The sequence below is a fragment of the Lissotriton helveticus genome, chromosome 4_1, assembly GCF_964261635.1.
Source record: "Lissotriton helveticus chromosome 4_1, aLisHel1.1, whole genome shotgun sequence".
Classification (NCBI taxonomy): Eukaryota; Metazoa; Chordata; class Amphibia; order Caudata; family Salamandridae; genus Lissotriton; species Lissotriton helveticus.
The window spans coordinates 1,436,523,317-1,436,541,525 of NC_136063.1; the positions used below are offsets into that span (position 1 = coordinate 1,436,523,317).

An 18,209-nucleotide genomic window follows, 5' to 3' on the forward strand; every position below is an offset into this window, starting at 1 on the left:
TTACTGCTGTAGTGTGAGCATGCATTTAATGAAAAAGAATGTAAAGTAGGGTTGCCAAAAGAAAAATGCCAGCCATGCACTCACATAGGCACTCCTGCCACACACACAGTGCAGAAGGTTAATGTGCCTGCTACAAAGAACATCTATCATGCAGATCACACAACTGAGTGTGAGTAAACAATGAGTAGTGCTATAACAAATGAAATGTTTGTCAGAAAGGTGCTATAGAGAGATGAGGTGCATTTTTGGTGAGTGGTAGTCAGGGAATTCCTGGAGGAGGAGGAAATGGGGCGGGCGCCAAAAAAGACTGTTGCACCGTGTGCGATCAGTGTAGGGCCAGCCTTGGCTGGGAGTGTTAACCTCCCCCCAAAGTTCAGGGCTAGTTGCGCCACTGTGTGTGTATGCTGGGTCTGGTGGCTCAGTGGACTAATGTGTCTAATGCAGGTGCTTGTGTTCAATCTCATGGTCCCAGGTTCATATACCAGCAGGTCCACTCAACCTTTCATCCATCTGAGGTTGATAAAATGAGTACTATTAAATTGGGTAACAATAAACATCTCTTATTTAGCGCCAAGATACCTATGGGTGAACATGCGCTTGTGTGTGTATATTTTGTCCAGTAATGTTTTGAAACTGTAGCAATTTTTTTTTTTTTTTTTTACTCTAGACCCGCTCCTACTGACCCCGCCCTCACCGGTGCAGCCCTTCGCCACAAACCACACTGTAAATTTGTCCCGAGGGAAAGTTTGTGAGTACCCATGCTTTAAAACATGCTATAATAGTTATCATTTTGCACCATTTTCTGCAAATTTTCCCCAGGAGTACAATCACTATCCGATCACTCAAGACTGGGATCACTTGTAGCCTGCTCCTAGGTCTAATCACACATTGACTACTATCCTGATAAACTATAGTCCTACTTCTATGTCTTAAGCCGGTTTTTCATTAAAAAAAATCTGAACAACGTATTCCAGCAGCTTTTTTATTCTGCACATAACATACATGATCAACTCCACTCCACCCACAAAGATATTTGGAGGCGATGATTAGCTAATAGCAGCCAGTAGACAGACAGCGTGTTCCCGGCCACGTTAGTCAATAAAGAAATGAAAGGCAAGCTATTGTGAAGGTTGTTGTATCCCATGCTTCCTAAAACGTGAGCCATTTTTAACTGGATTTGCTATGTGGCAAGAATTTAAAGGCAAATTACGTGCATTATTTTTGATGTATTTACCAACTAAGTATTTGTATTTATCAATTAAATGACTTTACATAAAATAATATGTTTATAATTACCTACTAAAAATAGCACGACAATGTATTTAGGATAAAACAATTATATATTTGAGGTCTGCTACTGCAATACTTGATTTCAAAGAACGAACTTTAAAAGACCAAAGTGTTAGGGTCCCCTTTAGCCGAGTAACCCACATCCGCTGCTGGTGTCAAATTCAATTAAAATGTTTCCTTACCAACATGGCCCCCAATTACACAGTGCACTTTTGCGCACGAAAGCAGTCAGGTTACAATGTAAACGTTATTGTTGACAAACATTGTATTATGTTTAATAAGGAGAAAATGCCTCTGGGAGACACTTTAGTTACCTAATGGTCAATTTATTTTTCGTTAATGTGTTTTAGTAGCCACTCTTTCTCTTTATGAGGGGATGGACTTGTTTTCGCCTTGTTTTATATTTTGCCATTAATGGATTGTTTTGAAAATCAATTGTGCTTGTTTTCATGACATGCCCTGGGAGTTGGGACAATTTGCGGATGCCTTGAGTTTGTGGCTGTATTATGGCGCCTCCTGCTGCTGTAATCACAGGCAGAAGAATTCTCGAAGGAAGAGGGTGCTCGCTATGGCGTGTATTCAACTTCAAATGCCTGTCACCCCTGAATGCCTATTCCGAATCCTTTTTGTCTGCCCAGAACAGCAGATTACAAGCAGCTTGCAGCAGGACGGGTGAGCATGGAGGGGCGGGGCGGGCCAATGAGAAGAAGGTAGGGTTGTAAACGGATACATTACTGGATTCCTTGCGCAAGATCACACTGTTTGATTTGGTACTTGTACTAGCATGTACAGCCTTGGGGGACAAATAGCATAACAGTAGATTCTCTGACTTAAAATCCTTGTGTTCGCAACTGTATTGAAGAGTTCTTTAAATGTCCCAATAGTACACGCTTTCAGTCTATCAGTTACATTACTCGCAACAAAATGTTAGCTACTGTATCAGTTACAACTGAAATCTGGCTGTATCTTTTATTTCAGATCGAAGTTAAACCATCCGCTTAGGCATATGCATTGCTAAAAGACTTCAGTTTTGAATGTCATTGATTGAAGTTGATATATATATATATATATATATATATATATATATATATATATATATATATTTTTTTTTTTTTATTTAATGCGATTTTCTATAGCGCGAACTTTACCCGAAGGTGTCAGAGCGCTTTACATAAGAACCAGTTGAAAAACATAAGGACTTAGGATTCCATGCGTTACATAAAAGATACAAACAGAAAAAATTGCAAATGTACAAGATGCAAAGTCACATAAGGAAGAGATACAAACAGAAAGAGAAATTGCAGACGTACCAATAGTAGAGTCACTCAAGGAAGAGATACGGATGGATATACTCTAAAAGTCACATAGGAATGGTAGAGAGTACAAAGGTCTACTGCATATACTAGTGATTAGAGTTATCTCTATATACATAGGGAAGGGATACGGGTGGATATACTCTAAGAGCCACATAGGAATGGTGGAGAGTACAAAGGTCTACTGCATATACTAGTGATTAGAGTTATCTCTATATACATAGGGAGGGGATACGAATGGGTATACTTTCACATACTTTCATATATCTTCCATACGTTACTGGTATGTGTTAGACCTGTTAGACTTGGGGTGGTCTTCCCCCAAATCTTTTGGCTTACTTCTCCATATCTTTCTGATCTCGTTTTTGTGGGCCTTAGGACTGTGCACTTTGCTCCAATGGCAGCTTCCACTGAGTAACATTGGGAGGCGGGGACGTTATGGGGTGAAATAGAAGAACATCAAAATTACTTACCTTGCTGCCGCCTCGCATTGTTCTCTTCTGTTCCTGCTTGAAGCTGGAAGCACACCCACGCAATGTACTCCCGAAAAGCAGACTGGTGCATGAAATAGAAATATGAAATTGTAGGTACTCAATATCCCATAATACCTGTTTTCTACTGAGAATTACAGGTCCTCTCCCCTTAAAGGTACTTCACCTGCCCTAAGAGTCTAAGAAGTGCATGTTTGCTCTCTTTCAAATTAAAGAAGTGCAGGTGCTGAGTACCTACCAATTTTAAAGCACTTTAACAGGCTATCTGGAACGTGCATTTCCCCATGGCTCTGAAATTTCACGAGGGTTTGCAGAGAGTGGTTGTGTCCAGTAATATTTATTTAGATTCAGTATAAAACAATATTAGGTGTATACAGTTTAAAAGAAAAAAAATGTTATTAAGATTTTACATACCAACTCACAGCAGTATAGAAGTCATGGTCAGGTACACGTTTTGATTTGTACGTTTCCATTTGCATGTATGTGCCCTTCTGGTAGGGGCGACAGTTCAAGTAGGTCTATACAGTTAAGCCTATAAAATAAATTATCAGTTTCATTTGGATTGACATAAGCCAAAATCATTCACCAGTACCAGAATTATAACTTGCCCGGGACACATCTCTAAGCCAGAGCCACTAGAATGATACAGCCGAGAGGACTAAATGATTCAGCAGGACTGCACCACATCCTCTGAGGTCAAACAGAATCACAATAATAATCTCTTCCTCCTTCTTCTGAATCTTTAATACCAATCTGGCAATCAAGAATAAGGGGGGAAAGGTGTACAACAATTTTTTGGACCACTTCACAGAACAAGCAAGCACCAGCCAGATCTCTTTGCCAGATTGCGGTAGCAGAATCTGGGAAGGTGGGCATTGTCCTTGGAAGCAAAGACATCCAGAAAAAGGGCTCCCGAATGTCTTGCACACTGTTGTAAAGTCTTGTCTTCCAGTAGAATGTTAATAACTAGCTGGAATTCCAGCATCCGACTCACTGGTTTCCATTCTTGTTGAGGTTCGAATAATTCTACTTGTCAGTTTGAACTGTGGTGCCTGGTCTTAATTAAGGTGTCACAAGCTCAAAATGGCAAGAAGAATTCCAATCTCAACAAGAATGGAAAGCAGTGAATCATACACTGGAATTCCAGCAGGTCATTAACATTATAATGGAAGACAAGATTTTGCAACACGTCTCCTTTCCTTGACAGAAGAAATCTGTTAGTCAAAGTACACAAGTCCAACACTTGACAAAAACAATACCTGGACAACACTAATGAACCCAATCACAAAACCCGACAAAACAGACACTCATCCAAATGCATACACACAGGCAGACACATATACCATATCGATGCACAACAGTCTGAATCAGGGGTTGCTGTCCTAGTGGTGACTGTCTTCTCCCTGTGAAACTGGAGAGGAGATGCACCTGGGGTGGCTATATGCCTAGATGATTTATTGGTGAGCTGTAACCCTGGTGATAAGCTCCTAGATCCCAGTAGGTCGGGTACAGTCAGGAGTGATAATTACCTAGAGTCCAATCAGAGGGCTGCGTCTAGAAGCGAAAATCACTTATAATCCTGATGATGGGCTGTACCCAGGGGTGATAGCCCCCCAGACCCAGTACATGGGATCCTCGCCAAGTGAGAGTTTTTACCCAGATGTGGTAGTAACCTAGAGCCCAATAGCAGTTATCCCCTTTGGTGGTGAGTAGCTTCTTACCTGGTGGTCTAGGGGGAAAGAGGCAAAGCTTCTCACCCTAGGCCGTAACATGCCCAGTCAGCACCATCAAACTGTGGCCCTTTCCCTGGACACGAGCTGGGTACCCTCAGGGATCTGTTTAAGTAGGAGGGTAAAACCCTTCTATTTAGGTAGCCTGGCTGCGATGGTTGCTCTAGGAGTTACAAAATGGGCAGCCTAAAGCTACAATACACGTGTTTACCAAGTGAAGAATTGGTGGTAAAGTATTAATGTTTTGCAACTGGAATTCAGTCGCAAAACATAAATACATAGAACTACGATTCGATATTGATGTTTGAAAGGGATGCCCTAAACAAGCCCCTTCCAAATACTGAATCACAAATGCAAATTACATTATCAAATCACATTTTGCATCTTGTACATTAAAAAAAGCTTTTTAGCTGTGCAAAATTGTGCTTTTTGTGACCTAAAAAAAACCTTTTGTACATCTGGCCCTAATAAAGGGATCAGCTATTTGTAGATAATTCTCATTGAAATATTGTCCTCATGGTCCGGCTGGGTTAAATGTAATTATTTCTTCAAGTCAACCTTAGGTTTCATACTCCCCTTACAAGACGTCTGTTGAAAAACATGGCAAGCATTTTTTAAAGAAATGGACTGCAGCCTCTCTTTCAAAAAGGGGAATAGAACTGCACAATGTTAACTAATATTTTGAACATTAACTCAACGTAGGTACATTTCTACTTGCACGTTTTTACTCCTTTGGCTCGAGTACAAATATTTGGAAGTATTTCAGAGGCAACTAAAGCTTCTTAAAAACATTATTTAGAAAAAGCAGCCTCAAGGAAAAATAATGTTTAATCAGTTGATTAGTACGTTGATCTAAAATGTGTGATTCGAACATGGATATTTAATTTGCCTGTTGTGATGAAAAAGCCTAAAAGCCAAGATAGTCATGCATAGGTGCTAAGCAATATAAGAATATAACGGTTTTGCCCTGCTCCGATCAAGAAGAGTCAGCTGGAGAACTAATTCAGAGAATCAATGGAGGGTTTAGGATGGATAATACATAGAAGCTTGTGTTCGAAGGTAGTTGCGGGGTGAGGAAAGTATATGTAAGAGTTGAGTGTCCAATGTCCCTGACTCCCTGGGACCTACTGTACTTAATAATAAATGATCTATAGAACGCATGGTTACTTCAGCCGAATTGTCCCCGTGCAAAAAATTCACTCACAGAGAAAGAACCTATGCATCATGCTCAAAATGGCTTTTTAGTTTGTCTAAATAGCCAGGTTTTAAGTTTCTTTTGCAAGGCTAGTTTAGAACTTTCCTGTCTCAGTGTCAGGAGCATGGTGTTCCATAATTTGGAGGCTAAAAGAGCATCCTTCCATTTGTACTCTTTTCACTGTGGGAATCATGGCTAAAGAGGCCCCTGCAGACCTCCGGCTTCTGCCAGGTAGATAAGACTTCACAATAGAGTGCAGATACTGAGGCCCTTTCCCATTCAAGAACCTATGACTGAAGCATATAGCTTTGAAAGGCCCTCTTGCTCAAAGGCAGCCCGTGTAATTTGGTGAGAGCTGGACCCATAAGCGAACACCTCTGGAGGTTGAGCATCAGGCGAGTTACTGCATGCTGCATCCTCTGGAGCTTCCCTTATCTGAATTGTGAGGCTCCTAGATACAGCACGTTGCAATATTCCAGTCTGGATATTACCAGAGCCTGGACTACAGACTGGCAGCTGGAATCAAACCAATGATCTTCTTCAAAGTTTTTAAAATTCCAAAACAATTCTCTGCCAGGCTGGCGATCTGACTGTCAAATGACAGACTAGCCTCAAACCAAATGACGAGATTTTTCACTTTCGACTTTGTAGTGAAGAATACTCTGAGGCCAGGCGTAGGTTAAGTTCTTTATTATATAAGGAGTTAGTGCGGGACACAAGTGCGTCCCACCGCAGCTGCTGCCAACTGCCAAACACAGTTCACCCACAATCCAATTCCCCCCTCAACATTCCAAAGGTGACGTCACGGGTGTCGGTAAGAAACCTTCTAGGCTGAGCTAGACGACACCACAGACGTGGGGTCTGGTAGCGGTCCAAGTGAATCCGGCCACCAAGCAGTGGACCAGATAGATTGATTGAATTGATTGAATAAAATTTATACTGCGCAAACAATAACCCGAAGGTATCAAGGCGCCTAACAAAATATATCATAAACATGGACATATCACCATTACAGATAGGCCTGCACAAATAAATGGGTCTTCAGGGCACTTCTGAAGGCCTCAAGAGTGGGTAGAGATCTTAGATCTAGAGGGAGGGAGTTCCACCATTTAGGCGCCAAGGTGGAAAAAGCCCTACCCCCCCATTTAGCCCTCCTAAAGCGAGGGGCTGACAGAAGAAGTTTACTCGAAGAGCGCAGGTTCCTGACAGGAGTATGGCGGGACAAGATGGATCCTACACCCGTGGCACTGTTTTTAGCCAATGCCCTATAGGTCATACACAGGATCTTAAAATGGATACGGTACTCCACGGGAAGCCAGTGCAGCAGCTTTCTAGCTGCTGTAGCTGAGGCACGTTTGGGGAGATCAAGGACAAACCTGGCAGCAGCGTTCTGGACTACTTGCAGGCGCTGCAGTAGACTTTTATTCAGTCCCACATACAGCGCATTGCAGTAGTCCAGTCGTGAGCCAATGAGGGCCACTGCCAGCTGTTTTCTTGCCTGTAATGACAGGTAGTGCCTGATCCTCCTAAGGATATGAATAATGCCCCAGCAAGTGGAGATAGTTCTGTTGACCTGTTTGTCCAGATTTAGGGAGGGATCAATCATAACCCCTAGATTTTTTGCCGAGGAGGTGGGAGTGGGACAGGCTCCTAATGAGTCTGGCCACCAAACAGATGACCATACATCCTCTTTCCCTCCGAACACCATCACCTCCGTCTTCTCTCCATTCAGTTTCAATGAATTATAAATAAGCTTTCCTGTTTTCAGTTTCTATTTTTAGTAAATTCTGGTGGGGTTTTTTCAGTGTTTTCAATATCTTAAAAAACAGTTGTTATCAGTGGTTACACATTTTCGTGCCACTAAAAACAACTGAAAAAGTGTTTTTCTGGTGTTTATAGAATGTTTTGCTTTTATTATTGCTTGCTTTCTGCACTGAAAGAACATGGTATATAGACAATGTACTTATAGTGTATATGAGGTCCAAATAGGTTTTTGCAAATTCATCTTATTGTAGTACACCATACAATACATCTTCAGTGAGTCTTTGGGTCATGTGCGCTCGCTCTTTCCTTCCCATGTAAACTTCTGTGAAAAGGCCGTCTCAGCATTCTTAGCCCATTGGGCTGAGAACCATCAGCTAAGGGACACAGTTGGGATGACACTTTCTTTGATGCCACATAAAGCACGAAATGATAAATATTTGCTTTTTAGTTCCTGTGCATTAGAAACCAGTGCACCATAATGGACTAAAAAGTCAATAGCATCCCTCATTAACTCTTAAGATTGTAAAGATTCTTTCAGCATACCATTTAACAAGTGGCAAGGATCTACTACAGGGAATCACTTCAGCTCAGGTATCAATCTTGACAGGTCATCACACAACTTTTTTTTATATATGTAGCTGAATCACTGCAAATACAAACAATATCACTCCAATCTTTGTTGAACTTGGAAAGAACCTTTTTTGCAGAGCATTACAAGTGACACTGCGTTCCATGTTTTCCAAAAGTCTGGTGTCATGTTTTCACCACTATCCCAGATGCTTGGTGTTATACATATTTGTCACTATACCTTGCATTGAGTGTTTAAAGCCTGAGGTGTTGGCAATTCACCTACTATCAATACTGACCCACTAGAAACTATGGTCTGATGTATTAAGGGTTTTTACCCATTCTCTGTGGGTAAATGTGATGACACATATTAGGAAAGATTTGTATGAAACCAGCCACTTTACCTATCGGTGAAAGAATCCCTAAAGAACAAAACTCAAGCAGAATAATGTTAGCCAGTCTTTCTTACTGCTACTTGTATAACACAGTTTCATTGTATTGACCCCTTCAGGAAGATACAAATGACTCTTTCACTCTCTTTTTCCTTTCTTTGAATGGCATTTAGTTTGTGGTTGTCCAGGTGCTTTTTCAGTGTTTATATGTTTTCACCGGTGAGGGCTATTTTTCTTTCAGTGGGGTTTTATCAGTTATTATAGGTTTAAACCTAAAACCCCACAGCCTAATTATAAATCATCCATTGCCCGACTGCTTCCATGCAAGATCGAAAATTAGAGGCAGTCGGGATATCTGACTGAGAGAGAGAGACGAGGATCTGGGTGTCATCTGCATAGGATACTATCTCCATCCCGTAAGATCTAATTAGCCTGGCAAGTGGGGTCACATAGATGTTGAATAGGGTCAGACTTAAAGCCGACCCCTGGGGGACCCCACATTGCACAGGCAGGGATGGAGATAGGTACTCCCCCAACTTCACTCTTTGCACTCGATGGTTGAGGAAAGAAGTGAGTAGCTCTAAGGCTGCTCTCAGAATCCCGATCTCCCTCAGCCGGGCTGTTAATACTGAGGGAGACAGGGTATCGAAGGCCGCCGTCAGATCCAGGAGGATCAGGAGGGAGGTCTGGCCCCCATCCACACGTGTGCGGATATTATCCAACACGATGGTGAGGGCCGACTCCGTGCTGTGTTCCCTCCTGAATCCATGTTGGGAAGAGTCGAGGCAACCCGAGTTCTCTATAAATGCAGCCAGATGCTTATTAAGATGTATTTCTAGCATCTTTGCAGGGGCTGGAAGGAGTGAGATGGGTCGGAAACTTTTTAGAACTGCTGGATCCAAGGAGGCCTTTTTAAGTAAGGGTTTTACCACCGCATTTTTCCATTGGGTGGGAAAAAGGCCATCCCTAATGGCTCTATTCATAATGTCAACCAACGGGGGCAGAAAAATGTCTCTGCACTGTTTGAGGATCCTAAGAGGACATACATCCAAGGGGGAGCCAGATTTAATTTTATTTAGTAGGCTGTCTAGGTCCTCCAAAGAGAGAGGGGGAAAAGAATCTAAGGTGTTTAAAAAGGGTAGTTCTGCCGGGGCATGGTCCATAGCTCCCAGGGCAGGGGGCCCAATCGTAAGAGATCTTTGTGTCTCCAAGGCAGAGTGTATGTCTAAGATTTTCTCCTGGAAAAAAGAGGCAATGTTATTACAAAGCTCTTGGGAAGCTACTACGGGATCTGGAGTTTGAAGCGTTATGAGGGAGTCCACTACCCTGAAGAGCTCTTTAGGGGAGGTCAAAGAGGTTGTCAAGGCCGTGAAATGTTCTTGTTTGGCCTTTATGATTTCCCTTTTATAATTCCTCAACAGGGTCTTATGGGCTTCCCTAACACAAGAACCTCAGTTTTTCCTGCATTTAGTTTGAGGCAGCTACAGTTCATCCTCCCAGTTCAGACAGACAGGATCTTAACCGAGGTGCAGTGTCTCCTTCATCCTGGGACAGGGTAATAAGCTGCGTGTCATTGACATAGGACATGATGTTAAAGTCGTAATGCTCGATGACATCCGCTAAGGGGTACATATAGAGATCAAATACGATGGGGCTCAATGCAGATCCTGTGTCGCAGCAAAAGGAGCTCAGATGAACCCAGCTTTTGAACCACCTAAAAGGTGCGGTTCTGTAAGAAGGAGGCTAGCCGTTGTACAGCCATGTCACTGACACCGTAGTTCCATAGCCATTCAAGCAGAATGCCCTGGGACACGGTATCAAAGACTGCAGTTAGGTCCTACATTATTAGTGCAGCTAGTAGCAGAGCAGACTCTAAACTGAGCTGCAGGCGAAAGCCCGACTGGGTCTCATGAAGCAGCTCTGCCGCTTCCATGGAGTTTGATAACTGTTGATTTACATGTTTCTCAGCCACTTTGGAGAAGAACGGGAGCAGGGAAATGGGCCTAAACTCTCCGGCTTTAAGTGGTTCTGCAACCTGAATCCTTGTAAATTTGTTATTGTTTAAGAGTGAAAACAAAGCATTAAGAAAATGTATTTTTTCCGGAAAATATTATTTTTCTTTCGTTTTGGTGGTCCCAAGGAGCCTTTTTTTTATAATCGGGGTTTGTGGGCGGTGAAGCGGTCAAAATGAGGGTGTTGACAGTCATGTTAAAGCCTCTGTTGACTCCTAGATTCAGGTTCATGTAGTTGGTATTGTGGTTGTTTGACTAACTTGGGCTGAGTGGCAGAGTTTGAATAGGAGGTTGTTCAATGATATATACCAATGCTGGCTGCTTCTTTATTGTTTGCGAGTTACAGAAGATGTCAAGTTGAAAAGCTACAGGGTTTGATTTTTTTTATGCCATATCAGAGCAGATATTGATGTATTCATGTGATTGAACCATAACCGCAAATTGGATACCCATCATATTAAGTCCATATGAGCAGTAACAATTAATTTTGTGCTTATTTACTGATTTAATTAGACCTACTTAACTATATGTTTCTTATTTGTTTTTAGAATTTCATACTTCTACTTTATTGCTGCGGCATGACATTGGAAAAGGGGACTATTTCTCATCTGAGGGGAAAAGATTATACTACGACACCCATGCCTTAGTTCGTCATCTGGAGATGAAAGGTAATCTTTGTTTGAAACTTCAAATTAAGACAGATAGTGAAACAATACTTTTGTTTTCTACATTTAGGACACCCAGTATGACTTGTGACATATTAGTTGAATTGTTCCAGATATGCTGCGCAATTTATTACATTTTGGTTACACATTCAAAATTAAATTAAAAGTCAATTTATAATGTCATTGTATCCCACTTTAAACTACGTGTCTTGGATTGCACCATCTTTCATTTTCATCTGCGATTGGCATACTGGGGTGTGGTGAGGGGATTATCACAGCACCCTGAAACCAAAGCCACCAGCTGGAAAACAGTAACAAGCTGGGAGTGTGTTGTGGGGTTTTTATTTTTTTGGTCCTATACCCTAGAACCTCACATTGCGCTTCCTAAACGACAGAAAAACATCTATCTTTCAATGTCTAGACCTTTACCATACACAAATCATATCATTCGAGAGAGGGCTTGTATTTCTGGTGGAGATATTGAAAACACCTGGTTAAATTACTGGATTTAAATGGCAGAACGCTTTTATCATCTAAAGCCCTGTAGTACAGTTTCTAAATTCAAAGCTTAAAAACCTTTCTCTAGAATGTTCACGAAACTGCTTAGTTTAGGTAAATTGAACAATTGATTACATAATTATAAAAGATCAGGATAAAGGTATGTTGGGTATATTTTACTATTTCTCTATTTGTTTGTTTTCTTTCAGATATGTGACTTGCACACTTTGGTTTCTTTCATTCTTTGGTTTCTTTAATTTTTTACATATTCTGGTCTCTTTTTCATGCTAAAAGTTTTCTGGTGTGATATATTTGCTCAGCTTTTTATCAATGACCCTTATCATATGCTTCTTAATGAATGCAAAGGGTTTGTTGTACAAAACAGTCTTTTAGGCTTTTGCTCCACATTTATCATGACACTATTCATTCTGGGCATGACTACGAGTACGGCAGGCCATATGACCACCATACTCATGGTGGCAGTCCTACCACCACCAAACTGAAGGCCCGCCCACAGTATTACACATGTGGCTGTCAGACCGACACAGGACTGATGCGACCGTCGGGAATCCAGGATCCCAAGGCAGTTGCGCAGGGGTCAGAGGCTGAAATATGCTGGCGGTGCCACAGCGGTACCGCCGAGTATATTTTGAGTTATCTCTCCGCCTCCCTTTTCACGGTAGTGAGCCTGCCTTGAAAAAGGTGGCTGAGAGACAACAAGGGGGGGGGGGCATTACAGGTCCCCCTGGTGCCTCTGCGGATGTATGCATGTGGGCACATGTTGTGCCCCCTGGATTTGTACCTCCAGCTCCTGCACTGTGTGGCATGTATGCACACTGTGCAGGAAGGTGCAGTCGTTGGTCTGGCAGCCACGGTTTGCTTTTAGGCTCTTCTATGAGCCTAACAGACCACTGCTGTCCAACTGCCGCAGGAACATCCGCCAGATCAGGATTGAAGTTCTTATCTGGCGGGCGGCAGCACCATGGCTCTGGCAGTCCTACTGTGGACGGCGCATTTCCCCGTCCGTTGTAGGAGTGCCAAAGTCGTAATCAGGCCCTCTGATAGGAAGTTTAGCTGCCTGATACTAACCTACTCAAAAAATCACTTGGAAAGATTGTAGTTAATTTAAGGTTTACTATATTAATATATTTTAGTTTTTACCATGAATCCCTTTGTTTGCAGAGTGAATCCTTTTATCAACAACAGTGGAACAAACCACAGCACAGGTCAGTTAGATCAACTGCATCCATGTATTAAGGTCCAATGGGGCAATTGGACGGCACAGCTCGGCTAATATGGGAAGACACATTAAATAGTATGTGCCTCAAAAAACTATAGCATGGCTTTTTTGTTTGTACTCTGACCAAGCCTACGCCATCACTACATAATATACTACTCGGCCGGCCACGCAGATAGCAATATACAACCACCATCTTGGATCCAAAAACTCTGCACTCTTTTTCTTTCACTATGTCTAAAGCGTATGGGTCCATTTGTGGACAGGGCGGGAAACCTGCAATGCTTGCAAAATCCATTGCTGTCCATGCTTCTATACTAGACACAGCATGAGAGGCCCACCAGTAGCCTCCTAACACTATAAGCATAAAATGGTATGCTCTAGAAAATATATATTGGTGCAAATTGGCTAGTCTCCTATACAGGTCATTATCTCCATGCTCTTATAGGTGTGTCGTTGGACAGGAGTTGTTCAGAATTACCCATTTGACCTGATTCATAGCATTATCCTTGTGAGCGGTATCTGCCAAGATTTGTACCTCTTAAAGGGAGCTGGACCTCTGGGTGCTTCTGGTGCAGAATGCAGGAGATTGCTGCTGTCTATAATGCCACTTGCATCTTTTGCCTACATCTGGGCCACCAGTGAAACTTAGACCCACTTTTACACCTCTGGCACCTACGTTTGTTCAAGGATGGTCTACTTATATTTGTCAGAACTCTGACAGTGAACTGTAGTCTCCTTTTAGCTGTGCATCCCATGCCTGAGAGCTTTCAGCTTTAACACCACAAACCCACCTTTGATGGGAACTGCTGGTAGCTCCATCTCTGGGGAAACCAGCCACTACTCTACCTCCTTGAGAAGGTTGGCTTTTCCAAATCCTTCTCAAGGAAAATGGTTGTTCTCTTCTAAGGAGCTACGTGATGAAAAATCTCCGAATTCCTGGGACTGTGCTACTCCTCCTGCCTTCTCAGTCAAATGTATTTATTTATTTATTTTTATTTATTCATTTTAAAGGTTTTCTATAGCGCTGGTTAGACCCAGGGGTATCGGAGCGCTATATAGGTATGTGATGAGGTACAGTATTCAAAAACATTAAAACAAAACAAGAGCCAATATAACAAAGAAAGCAGATAATTTACGAAAGCTATTTACAGAACATATGTATTAAGCTAACATGGGTAGTGAGGACTTAGGTTAGGGAGGGTGGGTGAGGGTGATAGAGAAGAGAAAAAGGAGGGGAAGAAGAGAGTAGGAGTTAGGGGAGTAGCAGGAGTAGTGAATCAGTGAAAGGTCGTGCGTAGGGCTGGGAGTCATAAGTAGATATAGAAAGCAGGGAGGGAGGATGAGGAGAAGAGTAGCGTGAGGTGTTTTGATGAAGGGCTTTGTGCGTGATACATGCAATCCTATAGGAGGATCTGCCTTCGATGGGTAACCATTTGATGGTTTTTAGTGCGGGTGAGATGTGGTCGAAACATTTATAGTCGGAGATAAGTCGAGCAGCTAAGTTGAGTACTAATTTGAGTGAAGCAAGGTGGACTTTAGGTGTTCCAGCGAGGATAGCGTTGCCATAGTCGATTCTCGACAGGACCAGCGATTGGACATCAGTTTTAAAGTCATCAGCCGGAATGAAGGGCTTAATTTTCTTGAGATGACGGAGAGAGAAGAGTGCTCCTTTGGCTGAGGTTTTAATGTGGGAGGTGAGGTTAAGGCTGTTATCAATGGTGATGCCTAGAGACTTAACTGAATTAGAAGTGGTGAAAGAGCAGTTGAGAGCATTAAGGTCCGAGATCCGGTCTTGTATGGGAAGTGTGTTGTTTTTAGGTGCAAAGAGAATGATTTCTGTTTTTTTGGGGTTGAGTTTGAGATGATTATGGTGGAACCAATATTGGATCTTGGTCAGGGTGTCATTTAGGTGAAGGATATCGGAGTGGGGTTTAATTTTCTAGTAAAGTTGCGTGTCGTGGGCATAAATGTGGTAATTTATTTCTGCTTGTTTGTGGATGAGTCAATCGTTTGTTGATAGCCAAAATGCAAGATGTAACAAATGCAAAGACTGGAAGAATTGAGAAGATATTTAATAGTAGTCAGCATAAACATACATGGCGTGCATGGTCAGCTGTGCTCAGAACTTCAAGGCTATAATGTGTGTCTTTAATGCATCACATTAAACAAAGAGACCCAGACAGCGCATGTGCTTTCTACTATCACAAGAACCATTATCTAAACTTTTAGTATGAGATGGAAAGAAAACCCTTTTGCTTGTGTGCACTGTATCATCTGCACATGGAAAAGGACAGGTGTACTGGTGAGCACTGAGCAGACGGGTTTGGGACAAAGTAGTAGGAATAAGGCCGTCCAAAGATGCAGTTCATTGAGCTGTAACATTACTATGGTAGCGAGGAGGCAGATTAAGGATCTGGCACATCCTGTCACCGGAGAGGCTCTTCTTCGCTTGGCAGTCTGCAGCGGCACATTCCAGAGCTGGTGGGAGGGGGAGGAATGAGCTGTTTCGTTGTTTCTGCAACAAGACCGTGGATAAAGTTGAAGACTATTTTACTTCACTGTGTACATTCTGGAAATCTAAAAAGAGATACAGAATTCTACACTTATAAATAATACAGTGATCTATAAAGTATGACATGAAATCAATATAAGAACCTACAAAAGGCTGTAGTATTGGCCTTGTGTGCTTGCATGGCTGCCAATTCCTCATCCACTCAGCCCATGGCATCATCTAGTTCAGCCTTCACCAGGGCAATTTCTAGTTAACTCTCCTCAGAGTTATAGTGTGCAGGACCTTCTGTGAGCTCTTATAAATTTCAGGAAACCTCTCCCTTGTTTTTATTGCACTCTGCTGAACTCAGATCATCACTTGGGTTCCTTCTTCAGTGCTACCCATGCCCCTGGCTCCTGTGCCTTTGGCTGACTGACCCAAGCTAATGTTACCATCCAGGTCTGGGCCTTACATGACAGCCACCCACCACTTAACTGACAGGGATAACTGCTCCCTGCCAACCCAGTTTTTCATAAACTTAGACTAAGACAACCGGGTGGATTCGGAGCATGACAATCTTGTGCAATCTGAACACAATAATGTAGTATGCCATCATTTGCTAATGATGATACTGCATTCATCCTCCCCCTTTAAGAATTAGTTTCTGCTACAATCTGGTCTAGGATGGTCATTGTTCATTATTTCTGCAGAAGGATGTCTCGAAGTGAACTCAATGTGATTGCTAAAAAGATCAGCAAATAGTTCAGATGAAGCACTGTGTGTTTACTCCCACCAAAACTGCTCTCTTTATGAGGTTTTCCCTATAAGATGGAGAGGTGTAAATGCCAGCTTCTTAATCTGTTGATCCACCGAAAACAGAGGGGAATTCCTGCATAATATTGACAGCATTCTACCAGAACTCCTCTCTCCATTTGGACCAAAGCCACATTTATGCTGTATTTATGTGAGTATTACCTCCAGATGTGGACCGTTGTCAAAATATTCTGCGAAGATTTCTGTTGTATATTAGTTCTTCAAGTAACATGGCTGACAGTGGTCATTAGCCCTTCCTTTGTGTTTTTACCGCTTTAGCCTCTCAGAATACCTGTGAGTGTTCTAACTTGTACCAGAGTGTCCCCATCTTGTCAGTTGATGGTCTGGTCAGCAGGCAAGGTGTGCGCTCTGCTGTGTCTATAATAAATCTACCTGTAACATACGTAGAAGTTTCCTGAGATCCATTTCAACAATTGGGCGACAATTTGACTGACCAGACCAGAGGGGGAACGCCCCTACACAGCCGGAGCAGCACCTCGCACCAAGATCCCACAGCGGTCTAACCATCTACTGCATGTAAAGTGGTTAAAAGAAGTCAGATACCTGAGAAACGAGGGGAAACTACAAAAAACGAAACTAAGGAAAAGAAAGGAAGAAGCAAGTACCACTCGCTCCAACCATGAGTCAATTGCTGATTTATGCGTGTCCCTCCCTGAATGTCATATAAACTGTTGGCCACAAGACAGTGTATTTACACTTTGGAAGTGCCTAGCGAGGGCAATGATCAGACCCCAACACCATTTGGTGCTGCTTGGCAGTGATGATTTGCATCATGAGATGATTTGGTCGGGGGCAAGGATCGGGCCTTGGTGTGAAGGTCAGGCACTCTGAGGACTCGCACCTGTAATGCGCCGATCGGGGGCAAGCATCGAGCCCCGGTGGTCTTAGAACGTGTTTGGCAATTAGAATTATGAGGCACCCCTGACGTCACTCTTCCAAAACGTGAGTCAGTTACCAAGTACTCACGCTTCCATCTGCATGAGTGATCTCTGCATCTACAAAAGGTTGCCAAGCAGCAGTGTTACTATGGTGCGGCGTCTTTGAGAAGAGCATTTCCTCAGCGTTTCAGCATCAATAATTGTGCTTACACAGTCAAAAACATCATGACGCTGCGTAGAGCGGCCATCTTTGATTTCTTCACTCATCGCATCGCTTTTCCTGCGCTTCACATTTAACAGCGCTCAAGGTGATGCGCACACCACTTTCATCTCTTGTTCAAGTTCCAGCGTGAGTTCAGGTATACCGTTCCTCACAAATCTGCTTTCCCATTTAAGGTATTTCTTTCTGTGATTTTTATCTGTGCTTGGGTTCTGTTTATTATGTTTGCCTCCATTTCGTTTATGGTTAACCCAGGCTCACACAGTCTATACGACCAGGTATTGACTATTAAGTTAATTGGAAGTTCCAGATTGCTGCGCGGGGATTGACAGTGAGTCAGAGAGATGTGTAGCTAGTTTTAGAACAGTTTTCTTCCTGCCGTCGTATGTCAACTGTATTATTTCTAACATCTATAGTGTTAATAATGAACTGACGAGCCCAGAGGCCGCCGATAGTTCTGGTGTGGCAACAGAACATGGACTGGTGCATGTTTAGAGAGAAGACTGTTTATGTTTCCTGTGGCACGCCCCGCAAATGGGGGAAAATTTGGACTCAATGGAACACATACCGTGGTGATATATGTACTCCCCCCCCCCCCCCCGTCCGGAACTGGATACTGACCTGTCATC

At 42.6% G+C, this 18,209-nt stretch overlaps 1 protein-coding gene across 1 annotated transcript in view; it reads left to right on the top strand.

The window, feature by feature from the left end:
* Positions 1 to 1,722: 1,722 nt before the first annotated feature.
* MCUR1 (mitochondrial calcium uniporter regulator 1) overlaps positions 1,723 to 18,209 on the top strand; it is a 237,300-nt gene continuing 220,813 nt past the window's right edge. The window contains exons 1-2 of the mRNA XM_078687987.1: positions 1,723 to 1,962; positions 11,303 to 11,422. Coding sequence (XP_078544113.1) covers positions 1,797 to 1,962; positions 11,303 to 11,422 — 286 coding nt within the window. The 5' untranslated portion in view covers positions 1,723 to 1,796. The remainder of the gene's footprint in view (positions 1,963 to 11,302; positions 11,423 to 18,209) is intronic.